Below are 27833 nucleotides of genomic sequence, written 5' to 3'. Positions count from 1 at the left end.
TTGTAAAGCTCTTCTCACATAACATTCTCGTATTTGGTTGTGATGTAGCCAGGACATCTTTGCATTAGTTTATAGATGAGAAAATGGAATTGGCTTGAGGCTAAGTGACTTGTCCAAAGTGACGTGGCTATCTAGGTGCAGAAATGGGTTACAGATTCAGGATTTTTGTGACTCAAATCCTTACTCTTTCATTTCCCTCTGTAAACATTGTGCTTGGAGTAAACCTATTCTAGTTACACTTCTGATTTTCTATAATTTTCATTTGATCTTGCACAATATTTTCTTTACCGTTTACTTTCTGCTGCATTCAGTATTTTGAATTGATGCAATTATTTTTTTTCTTCCTATTTTAAGTTCATTTTATTGAAGTGTAATTCACATGCAAAAAAACGCACATTTTTGCTGTGCAGGTCAGTTATATTTTACAAGTGAATTTACTCATGTAACTACTAGTACAATCAAGATGCAGAGTATTTCCAGCACCCCAGATGTTCTCTTATGCCCTGACAGTATATCCTCACACACTCTAAGCCCTAGGCAATCAATGATATTTTTTCTGCCACTATATATTAGTTTTGTATGTTTTACAAATTCATGTAAATGGAATGAATTGATTCAATTATTTAATTAGTTTCCTATATAGCTTTTTTTTTTTCTTCTGACATTAGTGTGCTTTTAAAAAATTGTCAAAATAACATAATCTGAGGTGCTGATTTGGGGGGATTAGAAAAATTAATTTGAGATTGTTTAGTTTCCAATGTCCGGATGCTCCTTACCTCTTTGCCACACTCCCTGTCGGTGACAGTGTACACAGAAAGCAAGTCTTTTCATCAGTGTGGACAATGAGGTAGTGAGAAATTTAAGCCAAGAGACTGGGCTTTAAAGTATATCCTGAAGATTGACTTCCTTCTGTAACTTGAGGGAAGTAAGTTATCTTTTCATTCCTTGTTCATCTCTGGAAAGGGCATGGTGTTATCCTCTTGCATTAATCTGTAGGAAAGTTATAGAGGTTAATTACATGTGAAATCATTTACAGATTTTAATTGAGTATATATGAAATGGATCTAAAATTTGATGTCATTGTGGCTGGAGTGTATGGCAGTTGTCCAAGTTTCAGATAATGTTTCTTAGCACTGTGGTTTGGTTACAATTGAAGTTTCAGTAAGAGTTTTTAACAGCTTAAAAAATGTAACAGTTCTTACAGCTTTTGATTTAAATACCCTTTTTCTCCACTGTCTTAGAGGGAGAATTGGAAGAAGAATGGCTTAAAGAGGCTGGTTTGTCCAATCTCTTCGGAGAGTCTTCTGGAGATCCCCAAGAGAGCATGGTGTTTTTATCAACATTGACCCGGACCCAGGCAGCAGCTGTTCAGAAACGGGTAGAGACCGTCTCCCAGACCTTGAGGAAAAAAAACAAACAATACCAGATTCCTGACGTCAGAGACATATTTGCTCAACAGAGCGAGTCAAAAGAAAAAGTAAGTTTTCTTTTTTGATGTTTAAGGCAAAGGGATAATTGCTTAGAGTCAGCTGGACTGATTCTGTTTACTTCAAATCATTCAAAACTTATCGAGCACCTATTATGTGCCAGGCACCAAAGCTGCGTGCTGGCGGTGAACAAGGGGGACTTGATCCCTGCCCTTTTTGAAGTTATACTGATGGGGCAGAACATTCAGCAAGTTAAAATTCAGTGTGATAATCTTGGCATTAGAGGAAGTGGGTGGATGTCCTTGGAGCATTCGAAGTGACTCTAACCCTACCAGGGGTGACAGGAATGGCTTCCCAGACAGTGTGACTGCCCAGTTGTTACTTATAGAAAAGTAGCAGGTAGGGGATTCTTCCTTATCTCTTAATGCTTGTAGGAATATTTGATTTTCCCTAGATTCATTTGGGAATGGATGGAAGTGGAGTTGGAGGGAGTAATGGCAGCTTAATTACAAAGTGGGAAGCCTGAGACATGAAATAACTTTCCCTTTATGTCTAGCGGTTAGTGCAGTGCCTAGCACACAGAAGATTGAGCAAATATTTGTCCGGATGATTAATGTGTTAGTGGAAGCTAGTGGAGTCTGGTAGAGACTGTGGGGCTGAGGAAGGAAGAGATACCAGGGAAGGGACATGGTAAGAGTACAAGACCTGTGTGGCTTGAAACAGCGCTACTCCAGACAGCCAGTTAGCGGATTACTTATCACTCATCCGTGAGGACAGAAGGAGCTTGCACAGAATTTTCATTCTTTCTTTCATCAAGATAGTCTTGCTACCAAAAAAAAGTCAGCTGAACAAAGTGGTGTTCTTGGGGTCAAGGCTGATTTACATGCTGGCCTGGAAGACCCAGTGCACGGCAATTGGAATGATGTGAATAAACAAAGGGACTCTTGAACAGTGGTGGTAATGATAATAACAATAACAATTGCTGCCACCATTACCGAATCCTTACTGTGCTAACTGATTTCGTGCTTTATCTCATTTCATCCGTACAGCTGTCCTGTGAGTGAGGCATTATCATTTATTTCCATTCTACGGCTGAGGCTCATAGACTTTAAGTAACTTGCTCAATGTCCTATAGATAATAAACCCAAATTCGTCTGACTCTGAAGTACATTCTTTGAACCACTTCTCTGTCCTGCTGTATTTATGTTTCCATACGTGATTCTGATATTAAGCATTTTGAATATGAGAGTCTATTTACAATATAAGTAAAAGGTAACAAAAAAGAATGGGATGAAAAGGCTTACATTTATCTGTCTTGTAGAGGTCTTTTGCTTTTTGTAGAATTTCATTCTTCTAAGAAATATTTTCTAGCTACGGATTGCTACTCTATTTGCATGGCCAATTGTGGATCATATCTAGTCCATTTTACTGGAGTTTTGGGGTCAACAGATTGCTGCAGGCACTTGCTTCAGTTAAGCACTTGCTTACCACCCAGTGATTATTTGGGACATCTACTACTGTTGAAAGACCGAACTAGGTTGGAAAACTGTAGAAAAATTAATGGTAAGGAAATATAGTATTAAGACATTTTCTTCCCAATTAAAGAGCTGTTCCTAAGGGAGTTAAGAGGAAGTGAAAAGGGGGAGGGGGCAGAGAGCTGAGCCTAAGCAAAATACATACTGTGGGATTCCTGCCAGTCTCCAAGAGAATGTTTCTACTTGATTCTAAAAGCAGCATTTTTCAGCAAATTCCTGGCAATTTCTAAACCACATGGCTTGAGTCTGAGGTCACTGGTGGATTGTATCATCCAATGAAATCATTGAGAGAAATAAGTAAATGAAAATAATGTTAACTTGCCTATGCTGCGTGCCTTTCATTGAAACACTGCCACCCATTAGAAATTTGCTTTGCATCCCCGTCCCTGAAGCAAACGTGGGCCAGCCATCTTCACTTGCAGTCCTTCTGTTTTCAAGTAAGTGCATATTCAGCTCTTGTACCTGAACTGCTTTGTCATGAAGCCCTCGCTGATGATAGGAAACATAATACAGAAATGAGTACCATCTGCACTGCCATCTTCAATTGCTAAGGAAAACAGTCCCAACCACATGCTCCAAAATATGTGTTCGTCAGTGAGATTAGGATCCCTCACTGTGCTCATCGTGCCATGGAAGGCCAGCCCTCTGCAGCTTGTGAGCGGAGGGAAGGGGAACGGTATGGCCCTGTCCTGCAGGGGATCAAAGCGGTGCCGTGCACCCATGCACCACTTCTGCAGTTTGGTAGTCACTGTACGCTGTCCTGGGTACTGCTGGTCTCTGAGGAGTACACTGATGGCCTGTCTGTGTCTGCCTTAGTGCTTTTCTAGGTTCTTCTTAGACTGCAGGTAGATGGGGAGTCCTTTGTGGCTAACAGTTTGAGGTGAAATGTGCGATGAGGGGATAACAAAGGCCACTTGCTGTCTGCAGAGATGAGACCCAATAGACTGATTATTTTAAAAATAATTCCTTCAAATAGGCCTCTCTGTATGGTTGACTCCCCTTTCTGATCCCTGAATTCCTTCCAGAGCCTTACCTGGAAAGGATGAAGTATTGTCTGGCCACAATTACTGGTGATCGGAACCAGCCATGGTTTACCATGTCTGTTAACTCCTGGAGGGCTCTGTTCTTCAGTTGTCACTGCCCCAACTCCTTGAGAAAAGGAGTTCCTTTGTACATTTTAGCTCTTATTGCTGGTTTGGTAATTTAGTTTTAATGCATCTCACATTTATTACTTTTTAAAAAAATTTGAAACAGTTCTATTTTATTATCAACATGTCAACTTGCAATTTTGTTTTATAACAGCATTATTGAGATATAATTCACATACCATACAATTTACCCACTTAAAGTGTACAATTCAATGGTTTTTAGTGCGTTCACTAACTTGCAGCCATCACCACAATCAACTTTAGCACATTTTTGTCATCTGCAAAAGATAGCCCTTGTCCATTAGCAGTCATTTCCTATTTTCCCCTCCCTACTCTTAGGCAACCACTAATCTACTTTCTGTCTTTATGATTTGCCTATTCTGCACATATTATGTAAATGGAATCATAAAATATGCGGCCCTTTGTGACTGTTTCCTGTTACTTAGCATAATGTTTTCAAGGTTTGTCCTTGTTGTAGCATGTATCAGTACTTCATTTCTTTTTATAGCCTAATAATATTCCATTGTATAGATAGACCACATTTTGCTAACTCATTCATCAGTTGATAGTTATTACTAATTTTTTAACATGCTGTGTTTTCCCTTTAAATAGTGACATTCTTAATGGCAAGGACACTTGACTCTTGTCATATTTCCCACTGGGATTAGTATTGTGTCTTACAAGTTGTGGGTAATCAAATATTTATTGGATAGTTGCTTGTTGATTATAACCATAGTGCTTTTTTTCCCACTGTGATTGTTATAATACTGAGTACATTTCTTGTACTCTAAAGGTGGTTAGTAACAGAATTATTTACAGTACCATTTTCTCTGGTTGTGAGCTGGAGATGACTAAATGGCCCATTTTCTGTGTTTAGGTTCCAGATGGCACTGAATCGCAGTCAGACAGAACAAATGAAAACAAATACCAAGGAAAAGATGGTATGTTGGACCTGTTCTCTTCTCTTTTTTTCTCCTTTAATTAATATAACAGTTACAACCTTTTAAAACATTCACCTACTATTCTAGTAAGCAAATTATGTGAAAATACTAATGGAAGGCCCTAAGTGGATAATTATAGGAAGCTGAGTGTATAGTTGGCTTTCAATTTTTTTTTTTTTGCATATCTCTATGTGATCTCTATGTGATATATGCGTATCTTGCTGAATGCTTATCATGTGCAAGACCCTATGCAGAGATATTTCTCTCGTTTAATACACTCAAGAACTCGATGTAGAAGGTACTGTTCTTCACCCATTTTAGAGAAGAGAGAACTGAGGTTGAAGGATGTGAAGTCACTTTCCCAAGGCCATGCAGCTAGTAATTGGAGCCAGGGAATTTGGAGCCTTGTTCTTAATTCACAAGCTCCTAATTCATAAGTGGATTAGTTTTCAGAAATTTTAGAAAAACTTAAAAAAATCGTTAAGATATTTTTGGGCAATTGGTTATAATTCTCCATTTCACACTCTTTCTCTTCTAATTTAAGGCATCGATGAAAATAAATATTAGGGCTTTATTAGTGCTTACCAAGAAAGAATATATAATTATTTTATTTGTTTACAAAAAGAAAAAAACATTTTAAATTAAGATCATAGATTTTAGCTTAAAAATTTAGTTCTTAATTGTTATTTAACAAACAATAGCAAAAATGATCTATATTTACATTCTTGAAACTTAGCGACTGGGGTGTTGATGCCATTAATAGTGTTGCATTTAGTTTGGAAGTAGTGGGGGAGGGACTCAAGTAAACTGGGGAGGACTGCAAAGTGTTCCCTACCTTCCTATAAAAATCATGCATTAGGCCAAGATTATATGGACACTTTGGAGTCTTGGATCCACTGTCTCCATTTTTCCTTCCATACCTTTCTCAGAACTTCTCTCCTCCACCCCCACCTTAAAAAAAATGCACATGCACACACATATGTATGTATATGTAGGTGTGTGTGTATACACACATATATATTTATATCTATAAAAGCACTTCTTTTTACTATCTGTGGAGGTTTCTTTAGTTACATGTTTTATATCAGAGTGGAATTACTGGGTGTTTCCTCAAGTCTATGTATCAGCAAACACTGAAGTAGCGAGCAAGCTGGTGTAGTGGCCTTTTGCTGGAGAGCTGGGTCATCAGGAGAGACAGATGAACCTTTTGTGCCAATGTCAGTATGCTCTGGGCTTTGGCGAAGAGTGACTGGCAGTTGTTTAGTGGATACTGAGGAAAACATTGTCCTTTCTTGGTGTTTTCCTCCCTTGCCAGAGATCATGCTGTAGGCTATATCAAGAAAGGTTCTGGAAGACAAGTTCATTATATGGGCACTGTCTGGCCTGGCTTGCAGCAGGCGAGTGAAATGTGACATGCTTGCTACCTGATTTACATCTGCTTTTGCTGGAATGCTATGAAGTGGGCATAGAGCCTCCAGTCAGGATAGCCAGAGAATGCATCTAATGCCAGCCAAGTCACTGAGGACTTGCTGTCACACCTGTTCTGGGCAATGCCGTGCTCTTTTACTAGCCAGTGAGTTAACCAGTGCTATGCAAACACTGGAAGCTTCAGAATGAAATGCATGGAAACATCATCTGGGGTTCAAAAGTGGGGCTGTTTCTGATTAAAATTTGAAAGCATGGGTGATATAGTCTCTTTTAAGTGTTCCCCACACTTAGGTTTTTAAACATGTTCAATCAAGGATGCTGCTGCTGCTTTTTTTGTGTGTGTGGCTGGCCGTGGAGGATCCAAACCTTTGACCTTGGTGTAACAACCCTGCGATCTAACCAACCGAGCTAACTGGCCAGCCCAATCAATGATACTTATTCTAAATGAAAATGTCGTAAAATTTTAATGTTGCAAGGGTTCTCACTTTTCAAATTAATCTATTGTTAAGAATCATTCTTAATTTTTCATCAAATAATATAACTCTTTATGAAAGGCCCAGTGTTTAATACATACATTTAGAAATACTAATAATACCCAAATAATTTTTTAAACTTTCATATTGATATGTCTACTTTCATGTTTTCTTTGAATTTCCATGAAGGGAGGGTTCCCCCCGCCCCCCAATAAAGGCATTTTAGGACACTTTGGACAGTCAAAAAACTTTAGGGGAGATTTGTAAGATATTTGTAAACAAGTACTATTATGCCAAAGGAAAATTGGTTAAAGTAATTATTTATACTTTAGGACCTTAAGAGCCAAAAGATTTATCTCAGCATTCTCTGTTAACTTTTCTGTTTGAGAGTAGATAATTGATTCATCACTTTTATTAGCCAATTAATCATGTATTTTTTATAGCAGTGCCCCCCTATAACCCCTGAAATTGTTTTTCCTACTATCTGCCTTAATTTGACTTACTATTTAAATTGAGGCTTTTATATACCATATTTTTTATTCTTGCCATGATTTTGGAGGAAATTCATGTTTTAAATGTGTTCTAGCTTAATATAATTACTCAGTTTTAAATTCAGTACAATCCATTTCTTTGGGTATGGGAGGGGTGGATATTTATTGTAACTTTGACATAGAGGTATTGAGAAGAGAGAATACTTTTTAAATTCTTGTCCACAAGTGCTCAGCTGCTGGAAAGGTAACATCTAAATTAAGAACATGGCTAATCATTTTTTTCCTCTTGGAATGGTTTCCTAGGAAACCAACATACATATTCACAATAAGACATAAACAGTATAAACAAGTGGGAAGATAAAAATAAAATTGTGCTTTGACATTTATGCTGATACTTTAATAATTACTTGTATAAAGGTATAGGTATTTTAATTTTTTAAAAAATGGTCAAAAACTGTTGAAAAAATATAAATGTAACATAGATGGCAGCAGATAAATACTAATAATATCAAGGAACTTTAAATTTATTCTCATTTGGGGAATTGACATAGGTAAATGCTTGCTTACTTCTGTAACTGAGAATCTACCAGGACCAGCTATGTAATTTGCAGGGTCCGTGGCAAACTGAACATGTAGGGCTAACTGTTCACATTTCAAAATGATGACAGCAGATCATCAAACCAAGTATGGAAAGCTTCTGAGCTCAGAGCCCTGTGTGGCTGCATAGGGCCCATGGCCCGCATGCCCACCCTGCCTACTGAATGGGAGCAAAGACAACAGGCTTATATTTACTTCTTAATTTTCTTTTGATTAAGACACCTTTTTTTTTTAAATTTAAAAGACTATAAACATGGTATTTTTCTGAATTAAAAAAAAATAGATTTTTTTGATTGCTGGCCAGTTTGGGGATCCAAACCCCTGACCTTGGTGTTAAAACACCATGCTCTAACTAACGAGGTCACCACCCAGCCCTAGATTTTTAAATTAACTTTACTTTCCATCACTTCCATCAGTTTGTTGTGTTTGTATGTGAGCGTGTTAATATGTATTATGTAAGCTTATTTTGTAATTCATAGCTTCTTACCATGAAACAAAGGTCTGCAGTGAGAAGATATTAGTTAATATATAATAGATAATCTTGGTTATTGGTTCCAGGGTTTTTCTAATGTGAGTTGTATTTAAAGTCAAAATTTACCAAACAGTCAAATTTAGAAGTATTTTCTCCAAAGCTTAAAGCTGGTGCTTTCAGCAAAGAGGTTTTTGAGTGTTAATTTCTTCCTGAAGGATTAACAACAAACAAACCAAAAAAGCTAAAAACACAGTTAAACTTCCAATACCCTTGAAATATTGCTGTAAATATCTGAAAATTATTTGACTAGTGTTCATAGTTGTAGAAACTTTTATACTCTTTGATATAAACAGGTGCAAAACTTAATGGTTCCTGTACCAGGCACCTCCAGACCTGACTCCCATAGTGATAATTTTTTGGCATTAACTCTTGTTTTGGAATTTTTACTATGATAGGTAAGTAACATTTCAAGAAGGAAATGCAGGGTGTGGAAGAGATTTATTCCAGGAATCTGACCCACTATGAGGAAATTAAATGGTTCTACAAGAGATTACAACTATTCACCTGCCTCCCTTTTTTTGATTTTAATTCCTTAGAGTAGTATAAAACAACAGTTAAGTGTGCTAAAATTTTGTTAGGCTTTTCATTAAGAGTTTGATATCTTCCAGCAATGCTTTGGAATTGGAGAATTGTATTCTCAAGGAAAGATTCCACAGTTGAACTGTGGATTTCTAATCACTGCTTTCTCCTGAACCCCTTTCCATATACCATTGATAAGATTCCATGAATATACCTTTTCCTATTAAAATACAGTTAATTATTGCCTAGAGAAAACAGTAGTACTCTTTCCAAAGGTTTTTAATGTAGTTAATGCATTAGAAGTTAAAAAAAAAAAAAAAAGGACATAAACAAAGCATAAGAATTGGGTCTTTTATACCCCCAGACCAGGCATCTAGCCCTGTTGGTGAAAAGGAGCTGATCCTACCCATGCCTGAGGAGGCACCTGCCTCTGAAACGGACATCAACCTGGAGGTATCATTTGCTGAGCAAGCAGTCAACCAGAAAGAGAGCTGCAAGGATAGGACCCAGAAGGGCAAAGGCGACAATGCCTCATCAACTGTACGTAGTACACTGTTCAGATGTCACTAATATAGTAATATTTTTTATCAGCTTTTTATTTAAAAACTTTAGAATCCACAGAAAAGTTGAAAGAATATATAGGAAGCACCCACCATACAGCCTTCCTCGATTGATTCAACAGTTACTAACATTTTATAACCTTTCTTTTTCTCTTTCTACATCTCTCTATATGTATGTTTTGCTATCAGATATACACTCATATTTTTTTGAGCATGTCAAGGGCATACAAAATAAAACACAGTTAAAATACTTAAGAAATTGAAAAATAAAGGGATAATGATAGCTAATAGACAGTCATATTAAAATTTCCCCAATTGCCACAATACTGTTCTTTATGACTTCTCCCTTCTCCACTCCCATTTGGGATTCAAACAATGTCACATTTGTTGTCATATCTTTTTCATTTCCTTGACTCTAGATCAGTCCCTGGCTTTTCCTTTCTTTAGTATTTCTGAAGAGTCCAAATACATTTTCTGATTTTGTCTAATTCTTTCCTTATGACTGGATTCATTTTTGGCCAAACTACTGCATAGATAATGTTTATGCCTATGATTGTATCATCAGGAGAAGTGTATGGTGTTAGATTATCCCTTTATTGGGTGATGGAAGTTTGATTACCAACTTGGCTAAGGAGATGGCCACTAGATCTCCCCCTTGTAAAGATACCTTTCCTATGTGCAGTTAATACTAGTTTGTGATCCTTGAGACTGGGTGAATATCCTATTTGTCAGTAATAACCTACTGCCCAGTGATTTCACCGTCCATTTATAACCTTGCCTGAAGCAATAATTAAAATGGTGTTTGAGAAATGGTTATTTTTTAATTCTATTATTCCTACTGCATTTATTGGCTGGCAGTATTCCATAATAATTGCTTCTTTGCTTTCTAGCACACCATGTTCCAGGCTCACCTTGTGATTTTTCTCCCTTCAGAGTTGAAAGCATCTGTGTCTTCAAAAAGCTTTGGTTCCTTTCAACAGCAAATTGCATTTAAAAATCAAGCTCTGTGTACTGAGTGTTCTCATTGCTACTGAATGTGTTATATTTTTTAAAAGTACATTTATATATGTATTATGCAAAATTCCACATATATGAGTTAAAAAGAATAGTACAATGAACTCCTAAGTACTCGTGACTCAGCCCCAACAATTCATTAACCCATGACCTTTCCAAACCCCCATCCAGTTCCCTATTCTGTATTATTTTGACTTATCTCTGAATTATATTCTGTCATTTATAAATATTTGTATTTCTAAAAGATAAAGAGGGAATTTTTAAAAACATATAATCCATATTGTCATTGTTATACCTAAAAAATGCTGGCAATTTTTAAATTTCATATATCTAGTCAGTGTTCAAATGTCATATCACAGATTTCATGATCTTCTACGATTTGTTCAAGTCAGAATCCCAGTAAGGTCCATGTATTGCAGTTGGTTGATATGTCTTTTGAGACCCTTTCAATCTCCCCCCTCCATTTCTCTCTCTCTCTCTCTTTCTCTCTCCCCCTTCTTCCTCCCTCCATCTCTCTAGTTTCCCTTCTTCCTTCCTTCTTCCCTTTTCTCTCTCTTCTTTTATCCCTGTCCCTCCCTCCCTCCTCGCAATTTATTTGTTGGAGAAACCTGGTTATTAAATTGTAGAGAATTTCCCTCTCTGACTAATTCTGTCCTCATGCTGTAGTTTAACATGTTCTTAGGTTTCTTATACGTTGGTTGACTTTAGATTGAACAGATTTGGGTTCAGTGTTTTTTTTTTCAAGACTCCTTCAGATATGTAATCATGTGTTCTCTATCTGGATACTCTTTTGTGAAATTAGTTTTTGCTGCTGCTGCTAAATACCTGGATCCATTCGTTTACCAAATGGTTGCAAAATGATGATGTTCTAATATGTTCTTTTTCATTTACTAATTTGGATATTTCTTTTGAGAAAATCTTCCTCAAAAGTTACTTTTTCCTTTTATATACCAGTTTTCAAAATTTTGTGGGTCCCTAATGTGTTAGTCCATTTCTGTGGCTTATAACAAAATACCTGGAACTGAGTAATTGATAAAGAAAACAAAGTTTATTGCTTGCAGTTTCAGAGGCTGAGAAGTCCAAAGTCTAGGGAACACATCTGGTGAGGGTCTTGGTGGTAGTGACAGTGACCCAGGGGTCTCACGTGGCAGAAAATGGCAGAGCAGAGAGAAAGAACTTCTCATGTGCTCTTCTTTTAAAGCCCTTAGAACCACGCTCCTGACCACCGTTATTAATCTGTTCACTATGGCATGGTCCTACAATCGAATCACCTCTTCAAGGCCCCAGCTTTCAATTACCATAATAGGATTTCCTACCCTCTTTGCACTGTCTTTTTGGGGGGGGACATCAACCCATAGCACCTAGCATCTTTTACCAGTCACCACTTCATGTTTTTCTTTGTTTCTTTTGTAAAAAATAACATCTTGATTCATGAATGTAAACATTGCATGTAACCCTACCCAAAATTTCTTAGGCTTATCTGTTATATTTTCTGTTCTAGACCTAGAATTGTCTGTTTGTGCAGGAAACCCTGGTTCCATTTAGTAGAAGTACACTTTTGTGACTATGATCAGGACACTAGGAGTGTTCATTTCTCTGGATTGGTTATTGCCTTCAAGCCTTTTCAAAGGACAAGTACATCTATATCTTCCTTCTATGCTGAGAATTGTGGTTCTCATAAATGGCAGATGATGTGTTTAGAATATCATGTAATTTACTTGTTTGCTTTATCCTGCATTAATGCATAGCATTCTTAGAATAACAATGCTAACACTACTGTCAACCATATGATCACTAAAAAAAGGTTTAAACTTTTTTTTCTTCTTTTTTTGTGTTTTGGGGAAATATCCCAACAGGTATTTTATACACTACAATGACTGTGCTTTATATTGGTTAGAATGGTTATTTTCCATATGGTTAAGCCACCAATTGCATACCCACTTGGGCTAATTTGCTTAATTTTATTTTCAATTTTTAGAGATTGCTTTTTCAAAATTTTGTTGTACAAGCGTATAAAATATTTATATGGTCCAAAAGTCAAATCTAATGAAGTGTATTAAAAGTCTAACTTTTGTCCTTCAGCTACCACTCTCTTCAATTCCTTCTCTTAGAGGGAAACTTCTTATTTTAATGTTATGGTTTATCCTTTTGTTCTTAGATAAAAGGTAGCCCGCTATACATACTTTCCTCCAACTTGATTTTTTTTTTTTTTTTTGACTTAGTATGTTCTGGAGATCATACCATAGTGGTATAGAGAAATAGTTCTCATTCCATTTTATGGATACACTGTATTCCCTCATAAGAACGTGTCATGATTTAATCAACCAGTCCAGTAATGATGGACATCTGCGTTGTTTTCAAGCTTACACATATATTTTTAAGAATCTGTGTTTATACCCAGTGAGAAAAGTAAAGGAGCATGCAAAATTTGCACTAAAGTGATGGTCCACTTTCCCAGACTATCCTTAGGAAAAGCATGTTTTCCACGTGACAGTCTTCATCTCAAAAGATGGAAAGCTTTTAAATTGAAAGAGAGTACAATCTAATTAAACAAAATTAAGACATTGTTGACTTTTAAACTGTTGACTCAAACAATGGAATAAAATATAATCTACAGCTGAGAGGTTTCAAAACAAAATAAAACTTCCTCTGCCATTTTATTCTGTTTAACAAACTAACCTATGCTCACCTACCTTCTTGATTTTGTCCATGTCGTGTCCCAAGTTTAAAAAATGCCCTCTCCATTTTCATCCTTCAGAGGCTAGCTCAATCAATCTATACCTTTCCTGTTAAGTCTTTCCTGATTGAGAACTTTAACATTAGGTAAAATATGTGAAATCACCTCTATTGTTATCAATCTGTTCATGTGTTTGTTCATGCATGTATATAACTATTCATCTATACATCATTATTATTTTTATCCATATGTCTTCTAGAAGGCATGGACATATAGAAAAGTTTCTACAATTCCTTAACATGGTTGATGAAGTGAATATTTATATTCGCCACTCTGAGGCAGGTATCTAAGCAGATAAAAACCTTAGGTTCCGCTTCTACTCCATGCTCCCTTGCTTCTGTAAATAAGTGCTAGGCTTTACGTAAGACATTGTTCTCTGTTGACCTCATTTCATATTCACTTCCTTTTTCTTACAACATTGAGCAGTTTTTGTTTATTCTTTATGATCTCTCACAGTGGATTCAGATTTCTTCTCTTAAATTTAGAGATCAAGTTTTATAACCTTTAATGTGCTTTAGTTTGAAAATTTAGCAACTACTGATTGTGTATACTGTATATCTCAGAAATTATCCTCTGTAACTATTTCATTTATTTATTAAATGATCTCTATGAGCTAGCTATTATTATTCCTATTTTTCATATAAGGAAACAAGTTACAGAGATAACATGGCACGCTGAAGCTTGACTTCAGTGACTGAGCCTTTGAAGCTCTTCTCTTGCTTTCTGTGTTGAAGCTGGAGCAATTGGATGAGTAAAAGAGTCTAGTTCATCATTACTGATGAAGTGCCTAGGGGCCCTGTCATACTGCAAGTCCTACAGAAGAGGAGCATAGTCAGGGAGAGCTATCTAGTTAATTTATAGTAACACATGGGAACCGATGACCTTATATTTTTTGAAAATTTTTATTTCATCCTTTAAACACATTCCTAAAAGCTAAAGAGCTTTTCTCTTGCTGAAATTCCACTGCCTTCTTTTAGCCAATGAACTGAACCATCTAGTCTATTAACTAAACAAAAACGACAGGAAACGTCATAAATATTTAAAGCTGCTGCTATGAATTAAACATTAGGATAAAGAACTACTTCATTAAGCACAGTATTTAAATAAATAAATAAATAAATAAGCTCTCGTGACATATATTGCTAGGTAAATCAAATGTTTGAATTAATAATATTTCAGGTTTCTCTAAACATTTACCCTGTGTAATGCTTTAAATAATTGTATTACATGTGTTTGGCTTATTAGAACAAAAGCAACTGATTTTAATGAAATTTTAGGGCTTTTTTTTTTTTTTAAGTGGTTGGTAAATGTGGTTGGTTCAGCTCTTCAGAAAATAAAACAGTTAGCAGAAATATAGGGCCAAGCATGAGAAAATGCAAGTTTTGTGTGATTTTAAAAGTAAAGCTCAGTACAAATCACTGGGAATCAGAATATCAGGCCAGTGGCCCTTGACTTTACTGGGCTTGATTCTGTTTTTCTCCCTGTTCTTCATTCATTCAGTGGACTGTAACAGAGCACCTGTAGTGTGCCAGGCTTATGGTACACGATCACAGAGGTGAAGACGTAGCCCCTCTCCTTGAGGGGCTCACAGTCCCACATTGATACCTGTCAGTCTAGATTTCTTCCTACCTGCTGTGTGTGGAGCAGGGGAATGGAATAGAACAAAATGGTCACTGAACTTAGTGTTTAGAAGATCTCATTTTGGATCCTTATTAAGTCACCGCTATGTGGCCATGTTTAATTATCTTTACTGAGCCTCAGTTTTCCCATCTAGAATATGCCATAATAATTCTTACCTTATTAGGATTTTTTCAAAATATAATGAGAAACCATTGATCAAATATGGTTATTATCCTTATTTTTTTCCTTACTTTGCTATAATATTTAGGGGAAAAGGGAAACCATGAAATGTTGAAATGATTTTAAAAGCTCTGTAAAAATTATAGTAATAATCCTTAACACTTTTTGAGCGCTTGTTATATGCTATTTGATCCTCACCACAACCTGATAAGGTAGATTCTGTTGTTGTTCCCATTTTACAAATGAAGAGGCTGAGGCACAGAAAGGGATATTATTTGTGAAAGGTCTCATAGCTAGTAATGATGGAGACAGGACTTTCCACCTACTGTCTGGCTTCACATGCCCCACGCCTGTGTGCTGTAGCAGGGAGGTCATTCGCACCAATGCTGGAAATGCACTAGGCTCCATCTTTAATAATATCTATAGCTGTTTTATTTAATATTCTCACAGGAAAAAATTGTATTACAAAATGTGAAGAAAGACACCTTTTCTCTTATAGTGGACTTTGAAGGCTATCTCTTGGAGCTGAATTTGCTTGAAAAGAATTAGCTGCTCAGTTGTTGAAAGTTGTAGGTTTTAGGAATTGCACTAGGAGAACAACTCAAACATTTTGGTCTCACCACTCCTCTATGCTCTGAAAAATTATTGAGGACCTCAAAAAGCTTTTGCTTATGTGGGCTATATCTAAAGTTACTTGCCATATCAGAAATTAAAATTGAGAAATTGAAAAAATATTAATCCATTTGAAGTATCAGTATTATAGTTAAGTATCTTTTATACAAAATAGAAAATGGGGCTGGCTGGTTTGCTCAGTTGGTTAGAGCCTGGTGTTATAACACCAAGGTCAAGGGTTTGGTTCCCTGTACTGACTAGCTGTCAAAATTAGAGAGAGAGAAAAAAAAGGAAAATACCCATATTTTCTAAAACAAAAAATTAAGAAATGTGGCATGGTTTTAATTTTAGCAAGTCCCTAATGTTTGTCTTTAATAGAAGTCAGCTAGCTTCTCACATCTACTTTTGCATTCAGTCTGTTGCAAGAAATAGCACATGTCATTTTCATCTGGAAAACTCCATTGTCCACTCATAAGAGAATGGGACTGGAAAGGGCAAAATAATGTTTTCGTATTAATTATCTGAAAAGTTGTGACTTGGACTTCTTGAGAGTGTATTGGGTAGCCCCAGGGGTCCCCTGTCTACACCTTGAGAACTGCTGCTTTAGGGCATGTGTCTCTTGCACTGGTGTTCAGACCATGAAGTGTTAATGATAGGGTGCAAAAATCAGCAAAGGGAATAAAAGGGGATCATTTGAACATCCTTGGTAATTAAATGAAGTCAAGGGTAAACCCAAAAGATATAATCTTGATTTTTATCATACTAGTAGAGAATAATCATTGTTTTAGTAGTCAGTAAACACAGTGAGACTGTAATTTGTATTAAATATGCTAGAGAAATTTGTGTTCTTAACCTGTGCTTGGTTTTCTTATTTAATGTGTTTAATTTTAAAAATAGGCTGAATAGGCAGGAGATGATATTTGAGAAAGGCAAAAAACAACAAACACATCACTTTATTTGCCCCTGATCCTGGGTAATATCTCTAATCATCTCAGTTTATTCAGTGGTAAAAGTAATAATTATAGTAACCACGTAAAAATACTTCAGAGGTGCTGGGCATTCAGACATCACAACAGCCCTCTGAATTAGGTGACCTCTTTTCTCCTTTTCTTTGATCTCCTCATCTCCCTCCCCCTCCACCCATCTTACAGAAAGAAAGAATAAGCAATTGCCAGAAGCCACACAGCTAGTATGTAGCTAGGTGACTAGGCATTCTGGCTCTAAGGCCACGTTTAGTTTCTTGTCTGTCTCCCTGCCCGCACCTCATGCTATATAGCTTTTCTGTACTAATCTTGCTTATTTTTTATGACAATTAAAAGATACACAATGTATGTAAAGTTTACCTTGCACATTCTAAGTGCACACTCATGGCTACTATTCCTTTTTCTCTTCTTCTTGTTTGTTATCCTCATGTCATCTTCCTCCTCTTCCACTTTTCCTCCCACTTCCCTCCTCATGGTTTGTGCTTGACTTGTAACCATCCTTGGTTCTTGAAGATCGGGTAACCAGAGTCTTTTTCTCCTTTAGGATCCCTGTCTTATTTATCCTTTGAGCCCCTGGCAGTAGTACCCCCAGGACATGGTCTTGGTTCCTTGTCTATCAGACTTCGGACATTGACTATTGGACTCGCCCCACAGCTTTGGGGGTCATCATGATAGGCAGGATCACTCTTCATTCTAACAGGAGGAATTCTACCCTGGCTTTTGTTGTCACTTATTCTGAGTATAATTACTTTGTATAGTTACAGTTTTTATTCTTGCATTACAAAGGGGGTAGATACTGTAAGCTTTTACGATATTAATGGTATTTATTTTAGCATTTCAGATTGCCCAAAGACAAAACGGGCACCACAAGGATTGGTGACCTTGCACCCCAGGACATGAAGAAGGTTTGCCATTTAGCTCTAATTGAGCTGACCGCCCTCTATGATGTGTTGGGTGTTGAATTGAAACAACAAAAAGCTGTGAAAGTCAAAACAAAAGGTAATCTTGAAATGAAAAGCAGTTGGATTTACTTCTAAAGTAGTAAAGATGGACTTGGCCTTTTAGCAGTATTCTTGGGAGTGGGGGCCACCTACAAAATAAACCAACTCTTGAAAACATCTAAATCTCTGATTCTAAAACATTGCCTTCAGAAATTTTGTAACTTGATAAAAAATATACTGTGTCCTAAACTATAGAAAACAGAGGTAAAATCAGGTAACTTAATATCCATAGAAGGAAATTCTGAATCAAGGAATCTTGACTGGTACTTTCTCCTTTGAAAACAATATACTTAAGAACATACATTTGGTACACATACTTATTTATTTCCAAAATTGGATCTTGAAAAATGACTTCAAGATGGTTGGTCCAAAATGATTGCTTTTGCTTATTCATTGGACAGCAAATACATAAGGTAGTTAGTATCTCTGTTCTTTTGTTCATTTACATTTTATTTTTAACTATTTTGCCAAAACATTCTTTCCCTTATTAAGCAAATAATGCCATTGCGACACACTAGATAGTATTCATCATGGATATGTGTAGTCTTTCTTTTGTAAGCAGGTGCTCTACCCCTTACATAAACAGAATTTGTTTTTTATAGTATGATAGAGAACAGTCGCCTCCTCAGTTTTTGTTTCTCCAAGATTTTATTGGTCTGGAAATCCAGATGATCCTCTGTTGACAAAGCTTTACTGTTTAGGAATCTCTGTCCGCTTCTTTAACCTTAAAGGTATCTCCTATAGAGATACGAAGAATGAGTGTTGAGTTGCTATGGTAACATTAGAAGAGACAAGTATTCACCTGATGTAAGTCTTAGAGGCAATTTCTCTGCAGGGCTGAAGTGTACCTTCCCTCAGGTCTTCTGTCATGCTGGGCCCCAGAAGACCTCATTCTGTGTTCAGTTCCTTTGAGTGTTTTAGCTTAAGGCCTGAAATGGTAAATTTTGAGTTAAATGGTGCTTCTGGTTTTCTGTAAGTCTTATGGATAATGAAGACTTCAGATACTTTTTTAGAAGCTCATCACAAAAGCTCCTTCAAATATAAAGTAGAAGTATAGTTTAAATAGCTGGGACTCAGTGCCCAAGATTTTTAAAGTGGCTTAAAGAGGGTTTTATTTTTTGTTATGTTTTAGAATTGCATCCTAGCAGAGAAATATTAAGTTGTTCTTATTAAGCCTACCACTATTAAAAGAGTAGATTTTTTTTTGCATCTTTTAAAAATATCTGTGCATCTTATCCAAGGTATTTTTCTTGGCATTCTTGAGGATTACATCTTTTCTTAATTCCCATACTGAAAAGTTATTTACTGGGTTACTGGCATTCTTTTGCATGGCATCTCGATTAAATGTCACAGTGTCCAATGTCTGTCCTCATACCACAAGGTAAGGCCCTTTTTCATGTTCACAGATGATTTTTATTTCCCCTGATGATGTGTGTCATAAAGGAAAAAGTTATCACTTCTGTGGTAATTATCCTCTCAGTGATGGGGGTGGGGTGGAGAAGCTGTGAAGAAGCCCTGCTCATACCAGACTCAAGGCGTCTGATTTTAATTTAGAAAAATTAATACCTGTCATTTTTTCTGTAGCTGTTCCCAGATATATAGAACTACAAATTTAACTTTAAGAGTGCTAAGTATCTGCTATATTTTCTAAAGAGAAACATTTATAGAATGAGGTCATAATGTTGGCTGATTTCTCAAAAAGCAAGTTTTTATATTTTGCTGTATTGTAAAATGTTAAATGTCAATTTAGTGTGGAAAAGATGAGTGATTTTTTTTTTAAGCCAGAACTTTTTATTTGATTACATGTAACAAATAATTTGAATATTTTGTGTGTTCTCACAGTACTCTGTATAGCAGTTTACACTTTTCCGATTATTTCAGTGATTATTTGTAATCATTTATTTAGTTTTCACTCTCTACTAGATTGCTTTATAAGGCAGGGCCGGGATTTTCCTATTGGCCTGTGTATACCTAATGGCTAGATAGTGTCATTCACTTAATAGGTGCTCAATAAATAGCTGTCTGCTTGAATGACAATGTCAGAAATCTTATGCTTTAATTTTTGTATTAATATTTTATAAATTGATGGAAGTGAAGAAATTTTGTTTTCTTGTTGCAGATTCTGGTCTTTTTTGTGTTCCACTGACAGTATTGTTAGAACAAGATCAGAAGAAAGTACCTGGAACTCGAATACCCTTGATCTTTCAAAAGGTAAGAAGGCATGAACTGGTCAGCCTAGAGAGAACATACTTGAGCTAATAGTGGGCCTTTGCATTCATACTATTATAATATAGTTTTCCAATTGATATGCTCTTTGATTTTGTACTTTGATTTTCTGTTCAGGAAGCAAATTTGTTTCAAGGTCTCATCATTTTTATTTCATGGTGATGCTTTCTGTGTTATTACTGTAACTGTGATTACCTGGTGTCATTTTCCTGTCTTATATTAGCTGGCTTTGTATAATTGAGATTTCAATTCTGTAGTACATAGGAGTGGGAACTGCTTATAAATTTCTAGGGAATTGAATCCTCATGAATATTTCATATCTGTATGTATTTCCCAAGCTTTCATATTTACAGTGAGGATGTCCAATTTAATTTACCAGTGCTTACTTTCAAAGTGGGCAAAGAAACCATAAAGTAGAATTAGAAAATGATTGCTAAACTATCAAGTCACTTGTGTAGTCAATGCCCATTATTCATCAGGGTATTATCTGTGGCAATATAAAAATTTCAGTCCAACCTCTGAGCCATGATTGTTCAGAAACACAGATTAGATCTGATAAAAGCTAGGGAATGCATACTATGTAAGGTAGGTCACATTAGTGTGGACTGTCCAAGCTACATATTCTTTGCAGCATCCTGGGCATATCATAGTTTCTGAAATTTCTGAGGACAGCAGAAATTGATTTGCATTTGATTAGCTCAACAAACTCACCCAATACTAAATCTCATTTTATTTGTCACTTATTCTAGTCTTATTCCAAACCAGTCATTTCCCTGCCTTACACACTAAGCTTTGGTGCCTTTATCCCTCATGTCTACCATTACATCCAAATTTGTATCTCATTGTTTGTCCTGAAGATCTGTGTTCTACACGGTTTATCCTGCTGATTGTCCTCTGCCAGCCACTGTCTGTAGAACCTGTATCTGTGTGGATAGCTGTCAGTACTACCTGTGATTAACAGTAAAAGGCTAACAAATACAGGCTACATATTCAAATTCTTCAAATGTCAATAAAAGTTGTGAGTTACTATGTACAGATGGCTGTACTTAGCAGGGATCAGCAGCATCCTCTTCTGGTGTATTAGTCAAGGTTCTCCAGAGAAATAGAACCAATAAAAATATATGTAGAGAGAGATGGAGAGATTTATTTTAAGGAATTGGCTCACACAGTTGTAGGGGCTGGCCAGCAGGTTGGAAATTCAGATAAGGGTTGATGCTACAGTCTTGAGTCCAAAATCTGCAGGCTGGAAACTCAGGCAGGGTTCCTGTGTTGCAGTCTTGAAGCAGAATTGCTTTTTCTTTGGGAAACCTCAGTCTCTGCTTTTAGGCCTTCAACTGATTGAATGAGGCCCACCATATTACAAGAGTAATCTGCCTTACTCAAAGTCTACTAATTTAAATGTTAATTAAATCTTAAAAAAAAAAAATACTGTCACTACTTTGTCTAGACAGGTGTTTGACTAAGCAACTGGACACTATTGCCTCACCAAGTTGACACAAAATTCACCACCACACTAGGGAAGTTTTGGTTCCTATGAAGTTTCAGTGGTGTCTCCTGACCAGGCTAAGAATTTTATCTAGTCCCTTAAGAAAAATCTCCCATTGTCATTTTCTCTTGAAATTGTTTTCTTATTTAGTTATTTAACATTTGGGGGCTCTTTAACATTCTGGAGACTCTGGCTACCTACCAGTTTGAAATATTGAATAACAGCCCTCAAGATTTTTTTGTTCGTATGAAAAATAAAGAGGCGTATAGCGTTTACTTGTAGAGAGCATTCATCCATTTGCATCCCCTCTGAGTTAGAAGCAAAAAATCACAGTGATCTGTCATGCAAAATATTTTTGATTTATCGGCTGACAATTCAATTAGGTCTTCCCTTAATTTTGTCAGAAGGAAAGAATCAGAAACCACTTATTTGCAAAAAGATTCATTACTATTCCTTAGAGGATTACACTTCAATTTTTGAGGAAATAAACTCAAAAAGGGCACTAACAAAGCTTATCTAATATTTATGAATTGTATCTGTTATTTGTTTTTTGCTCAGAAGCACATTGTGTAAACCATATTCTCAGAAACGGTTAGGGAAATAGAAATATTGCTAATTTTAACCTATGGAAAAAGTCTACCTTTAACCTACTTAGCAAATCCAGGGTTCTCACTGTCAGACTAATCAGCCAAATCAGACATACTTTGTGTCCAAAAAGTCTGATTTCATTTTTATTTATTTTTCATTTCACATAAATATACAGTATGTATTTTGAGAAATACTATGAAAATCACTGATAAATTAGAGAACATGTTTTATAAAATAAATTACTAAAGCAGCATAATTAAAATACATAGATTAATATAGTTATTCTCCATTTCTATTTTAAGTCTTGAAAATAAAAGGAAAGCTATAAAGTATTCCTTATTTATGTTTTAATGTGGTAGCTAAAAATATGTTATTTTCAGAGTAAGAAATATGGGAAAACACATGGCATTCTTTCAGACAGTATAGATATACATAAAGCTCTTGGACACTGGTATTCAGGTTTAGTGAATAATAAAAAGGACTCAAATATAAAAATACAGAAATTACTCTCACTTAGTTATTTAAAAGTTATAATCAATTTTTTCTGTGTATTTAATGAAAGTGAAGGGTATATTCTGCTAAAAACTAATTTGCTCCAGCAGCAAATGTAATTTTATCTTTTGTTAATAGGACATGGAAGCATTTTAAACAATGAAATGAAAATTTGCTACACATTGAATAGTTGATAAATATGGTTTTAAATACTTTATTGAATAATGCCCATTTAATCTAAAATAATTTATATAGAATTTTTTGCTGTAGGTTTTTATCCAATGTAACTTGTGTAAATGTGGTCTTGGAAAATGTTCCCTTTGAATTTTTAAAAAAGTCATGTACTGTTTTGACTGGTCAAAGATGCTTCTTTTTACAGCTAGTAATGAATCCTTAGGAGAATTTTAAGTATACTCCTTGCAAAATTCTTACCTGACTCCCTTAATATCAGTGTGTTCTTTGGCCATAATCTAATCCAGGTATAGAAGAGGTGAGGTCATTAAAGAGAAATTGCCATGTCTTCCCTTGTCCACACACTACAATATATCTGGTTTCAGAACATCTAGACAAAGGTCAGAGGACCTAATTTATGATGTCATGCTTTGCTCCTGACAGACACTTTCATATGCAAGGGGAAAACAGTATAAGCTCTATGTAGATTATAGGGCCTTGGTTAATCATTAAAGGAGGCTTCCCTGGGAAAAAAAAAAAAAGTATTTTATTTACATTCTTTTGGCACTCTGGAAGATTTTATGCCTGAGGGCATTCAGAGGGTATTGTAGTGAGATTGCAGATGAGTGAAGGGCAAGTCTGTCTTTAACTAGGAGAAGGCTATTGTGGAAATGGGGTGGGTGGTAGGAAGGAAAACCTATATGATGCAAGTAAATGTCTTTATTTAAACTGAAGACATGAAAATTGATTTTCTTAAAATAGCAGAATACCCCCTGTAAAGTCTTTGTGTGCTGCCCAGGGAATGCATATCCAGTTGGAAGATCACTCTGCCAGGAAACTGACCATTTTTTATCTTCTTTGCTTCCAACAGTTTGTCATTGTATTTCCCCCATTTGCCTTATTTTTGTGGGTTTCTGCCATATATATTTATACACATGCAAAAATAACTTTATTGTAGTGGGGTTCTGGAGATAGATGTGTATGTATTCATTGGGCACTGGGTATGATTTAGAAGCCCTCTACTGGAATATTTTTCTTTACCACCATAGTCTTCAGAATGAATATTTGCCAACAGTTTTTTTTTCTTCATATCATAAATAATTCTTTCTTGGCACAAACTAAAAATGAAGTGTAAATGTGCCAACACTAGAATTTCATAAGATTGATTTGATTACAGAATGTATGTTTCTAGATAAGCAGAAGAAACGGATGTTCTTAGTTGCTTTTTAAACAATGAACATCTTCATTCTCCATTTGTTTGGTGTACCACAGCTGTTGTGTGAAATTATACACTTCTGTCACAAAGTAAAATAAGACCCAACTTTTCCTAAATTACAAGTAAAGTTTTTGGACTTACTGTTTTGAAGGATCGTGGTAGTACTATAGCATTCAAAACCTCATAAAATCTGCTTTGCATGTCAATTTTCATTTATTTGTATGTGAAACAGATGTTAAATTTGGAATTGTACCTGTTACAAATATCAAAATCGGAATGTTTTTCTGTCTCTATACAGCTGATTTCTCGAATTGAAGAGGGAGGGTTGGGAACTGAAGGTCTCTTACGTATACCTGGAGCTGCCATCAGAATCAAGGTAAACCCTTGCTTCCGCTAATGTAAAACTTTATTGTTTAATTATACCTTTACATTTTAAAAGCTAACTTGCCCTCCCCACCCCTTTCTCCCATTGTTAGTAAAGTGGATAAAATAAAACAATAAAACCTCTTAACATTCAATTTATATTTCGTTTTTTTACAGTCCCTTCTGTTTTTTCATAAGTTTTCATTTTTCAAAGTTACCATATTACCTATAAAAACACTGTGATCAAGAGAACATGATGACTCAAAATATTATTAGGGAGCTGGTGATAGATTTAGTCAGGATGAGTAATAGCAATTGAATTTCAAAAAAAAAAAAAAAAAGGCAGGAACATAGACTCCAGGAAGCAAGCAGATTAGGGTCCCTGACACTCGTCCCCATACATTATTAGTCACAGTGACCTGGCAGATGACACAGTCTCAGCAGCTTTCCTGCTTCTCCTAGTTCCCTGTCTTACTGTATCCAGGGCAGCCCAAGTCTGGTGATTCCCAGACTTCCCAGTTTGATCTCCCTTTTCCCCCTTGCCCTTTTTTCCTCTCTGGATGACATCTCCTTTCCACCATCCCAGGGCACGTTGTATCATTCTGCTTTCATCTTTGTGCCCAAATTTCTGCTGGGAAATAAAACTTCCAATGAATGCACAATAAAGATGGGAGTACCCTATAGTGATGCATGCTATGTATGCTTCCTAAGGAATGTCCATTTTAAAGGGGACTTACATTTGAAATTATAGCTTTATCTGGAAAATTTATCCAGGAAAAGTTTTTGGTTAGCAGTTATTACGATCTCTTTTACCCTGACCGTCTTCTATATCCAGCTTTAGCTCTAGACTGAGATAGCACAAGTAACTACCCACATCCAATATATTGTCTTCCTGAATTTGAAAATCCAAAAGAAAAAGGACAGGGAGGAGGTAGTCTCTGTTCATTTCCTTAAGACCTATTCTATGGGAAATCTTTAGAGCTAGATCACGATGAGATGATTCTTGGTGGATGCATGTTGTCCGTGGCTGTGGTGCTGCCAGGATTGGAAATACTATTCACACATTCCACAGTTTGCATCACCTGATTATTCTGATAAGTTTCCTCCATTTAGGACACAAGTTTCGATGCTTGGCTCTTAATACATAGTGACCTCATTTTAATAGGATTCAAGTAATGTGATATACTCTGCTCACAGATTTCAGCTTGTGTCCTTCGGGTTTGGTATCTGGTGCAACGTGCAAAGAGGTTGCTGAAACTGTTTTGGTGTGTTTGTAAGCTTGGTAACTTGCCATTGTCTCACTTCATTTACTAACACCGATGGCAAGTTCACCAGCAGTCCATCATGGGCATTGTGTGCAGTTCTAAGTTCTGTGAGAAGTATGTTCTCTTACGAAGAAATAATCCCTCAGAAGCAGGTAATGTGACTTCATATCACCTGTATCAGCAAGAATAGTGCTTCTTAACTGCCTTTTCAAAGCCACCTCACAGGAGGCAAAACCACATTTACTTTAGTCCAGTGTAGTGACTATAATGCGGATTTTACTTGGAGATGGGAAGGCTGGCAGAAGGACAAGTTCAACTAAATGTAATTTCTAAGAAGGCCAATTAAGTGGATTCAGCTGGCTCAACTCTTCAACCCAGCCTGTCATCATATGCCAAATTATTCAGCAGCTGGTCTGTTATAAATAATTTAAAGAGAATATGCAAAAATTTGGGTGGCTTCTTTTCTCCCCTGCCCCACCAAATCTCTTTGTATTATTCTCTCCCTCCTTCTCTCCCTCCCCTCCTCTCCTCCTCTCTCCATCTTTCTCTGTTGCACCCCCGCCCTCCCTCTCTCCCTCCCCATGTCCCCCTTATCTTCTTCCCTCCCTTTATTTCTCTCCCTCCCTCCTTCCCTCTCTCTCTGCCTCTTTTTTCCCCCACTCCCCATTTCTAGGTTCACCTTCATGTTTTTCACCAATTACAAAAATAATTGGGGTGGAGTAAGGGGTTGTGTTGGGAAGAGAAAATGTGATAAATTCATCTAACAAGAAAAATAAATAATATTCTTTGGGAGAATGGTTTCAAATAATAAAAGGGAGTGACCAAAACTTGCAAGGATTTCTAACTTGATAAGATTTATGCCACAGCAAAAAAGCAAACAGAAAATAGAAACTAAATTAATTGATTAGTGATAATTTGCCTGACAAATTTTGTAGAGTCCTTGAGATAAGTGAACTAGGTATTTCTAATTCTACATGGACTCAAACTGTTCTCTGCAGCTGGCAGCAGGATGACTGTGTACTTAGGTATATTGATGTATTTTCATGCCTCATTTGCTGTAGAATTTGGTTTTTCATTTCCCAGAGGTGGCTAATCAGAGGTAGCCTTCTGCTTTGAGCCCACAGACTGATTATGAATTTTATGTAATATACTTCTAAATAATTTAAAGCATAAACTTAGTTTTTCTTAATTTTTAAAAATGTAATGAAGAATTACAGTATCTAGGTGAAGCCCACATAGAAAGGCTATTTTAACCAATCTTTATATCTTTACTACTTAAGGCATGTTGCGTGTACAGGAAAATGTGTAAATTAAAAAAAAAAAAAAAAAATGGCCCCGGAAACAGTTTTTTATTGGTAAAGTACAAATAGGGTGGGGGGAGCAGTATTTTTTTAAGACTTTTGGTACTTTGATACGTCTTTTCTAAAGAGTAGAATCTCTTGTAAAGTGAAAAATGTATCACACCCTCAGCAGGAAAAAAATGCACTTACTGATAGCTGTTTTTTTTCCCCTTGTGCCTTTCAGAATCTTTGCCAAGAACTAGAAGCAAAATTTTATGAAGGGACTTTTAATTGGGAAAGTGTCAAACAGCATGATGCGGCCAGCCTGCTGAAGCTCTTCATCCGGGAGCTGCCCCAGCCATTGCTCAGCGTAGAGTATCTCAAAGCCTTTCAGGCTGTCCAGAGTAAGTATCATCTCCCTTTGATGCAGTCCCTATGCTGGTGTCATCCATATTAATTGTTTTAATGACACTTGGCATCACAAAGAAGATAACCAATTGTATTTGAATAGATATCTTGACTCATTGATGTCAGTAGGTGCTCAAATGCCATACATTGTTTTCTTTTTCTTTTATTAATATACATCTCTGAATAAATAACAGAATGTTCTCTTTGGGTAATGATTAATTGCATGGCATTTAAGCAATACATTTCAATGCTAAAACCTGGAAACTTCACGTTTCTCTTATAATAGAATGAGTCATGTAAGATCTCTGATACATTTTTCTTGCCAAGTGTTAAAAGCAACACTTACTGGAGAAGCTGTGGATTAACAGTTATCATAAAAGCACAAGGAGATGCAGTAGAGTCTGTGAGCATTTCCGCAAAAATTAAATTTTGAAGTTGTCATGCAGAAACATGGAACAAGGCATTTTGCAGCCTCATTGGTGGAGGTCCACAAACTACTTCTCATGTCTTATCACTTTGTGGTCCTGGGCGAGGTCCAAC

General features: G+C 36.3%; 1 protein-coding gene and 1 long non-coding RNA gene across 3 annotated transcripts in view; one reads left to right on the top strand and one right to left on the bottom strand.

Annotated features, from left to right (window-relative positions):
- Nucleotides 1-27833, top strand: part of ARHGAP18 (Rho GTPase activating protein 18) — a 147543-nt gene that overhangs the window by 66074 nt on the left and 53636 nt on the right. For both annotated transcript variants that reach the window (XM_063097094.1, XM_063097093.1), the window contains exons 3-9: nt 1242-1477; nt 4988-5051; nt 9456-9631; nt 17631-17796; nt 19918-20009; nt 24276-24353; nt 27130-27289. In XM_063097094.1, coding sequence (XP_062953164.1) covers nt 1242-1477; nt 4988-5051; nt 9456-9631; nt 17631-17796; nt 19918-20009; nt 24276-24353; nt 27130-27289 — 972 coding nt within the window. The remainder of the gene's footprint in view (nt 1-1241; nt 1478-4987; nt 5052-9455; nt 9632-17630; nt 17797-19917; nt 20010-24275; nt 24354-27129; nt 27290-27833) is intronic.
- The window catches only part of LOC134378120 (uncharacterized), a 107742-nt gene continuing 80700 nt past the window's right edge, over nt 792-27833 (bottom strand). The window contains exons 3-4 of the long non-coding RNA XR_010023614.1: nt 1203-1398; nt 792-990 (exon numbers count right to left, since the gene is read on the bottom strand). This is a non-coding gene — a long non-coding RNA (uncharacterized LOC134378120). The remainder of the gene's footprint in view (nt 991-1202; nt 1399-27833) is intronic.

This window comes from Cynocephalus volans, chromosome 5, assembly GCF_027409185.1.
Source record: "Cynocephalus volans isolate mCynVol1 chromosome 5, mCynVol1.pri, whole genome shotgun sequence".
NCBI lineage: Eukaryota > Metazoa > Chordata > Mammalia > Dermoptera > Cynocephalidae > Cynocephalus > Cynocephalus volans.
The sequence above is the reverse complement of the archived record's forward strand: the minus strand, read 5'-3'. Positions and strand labels throughout refer to the sequence as shown.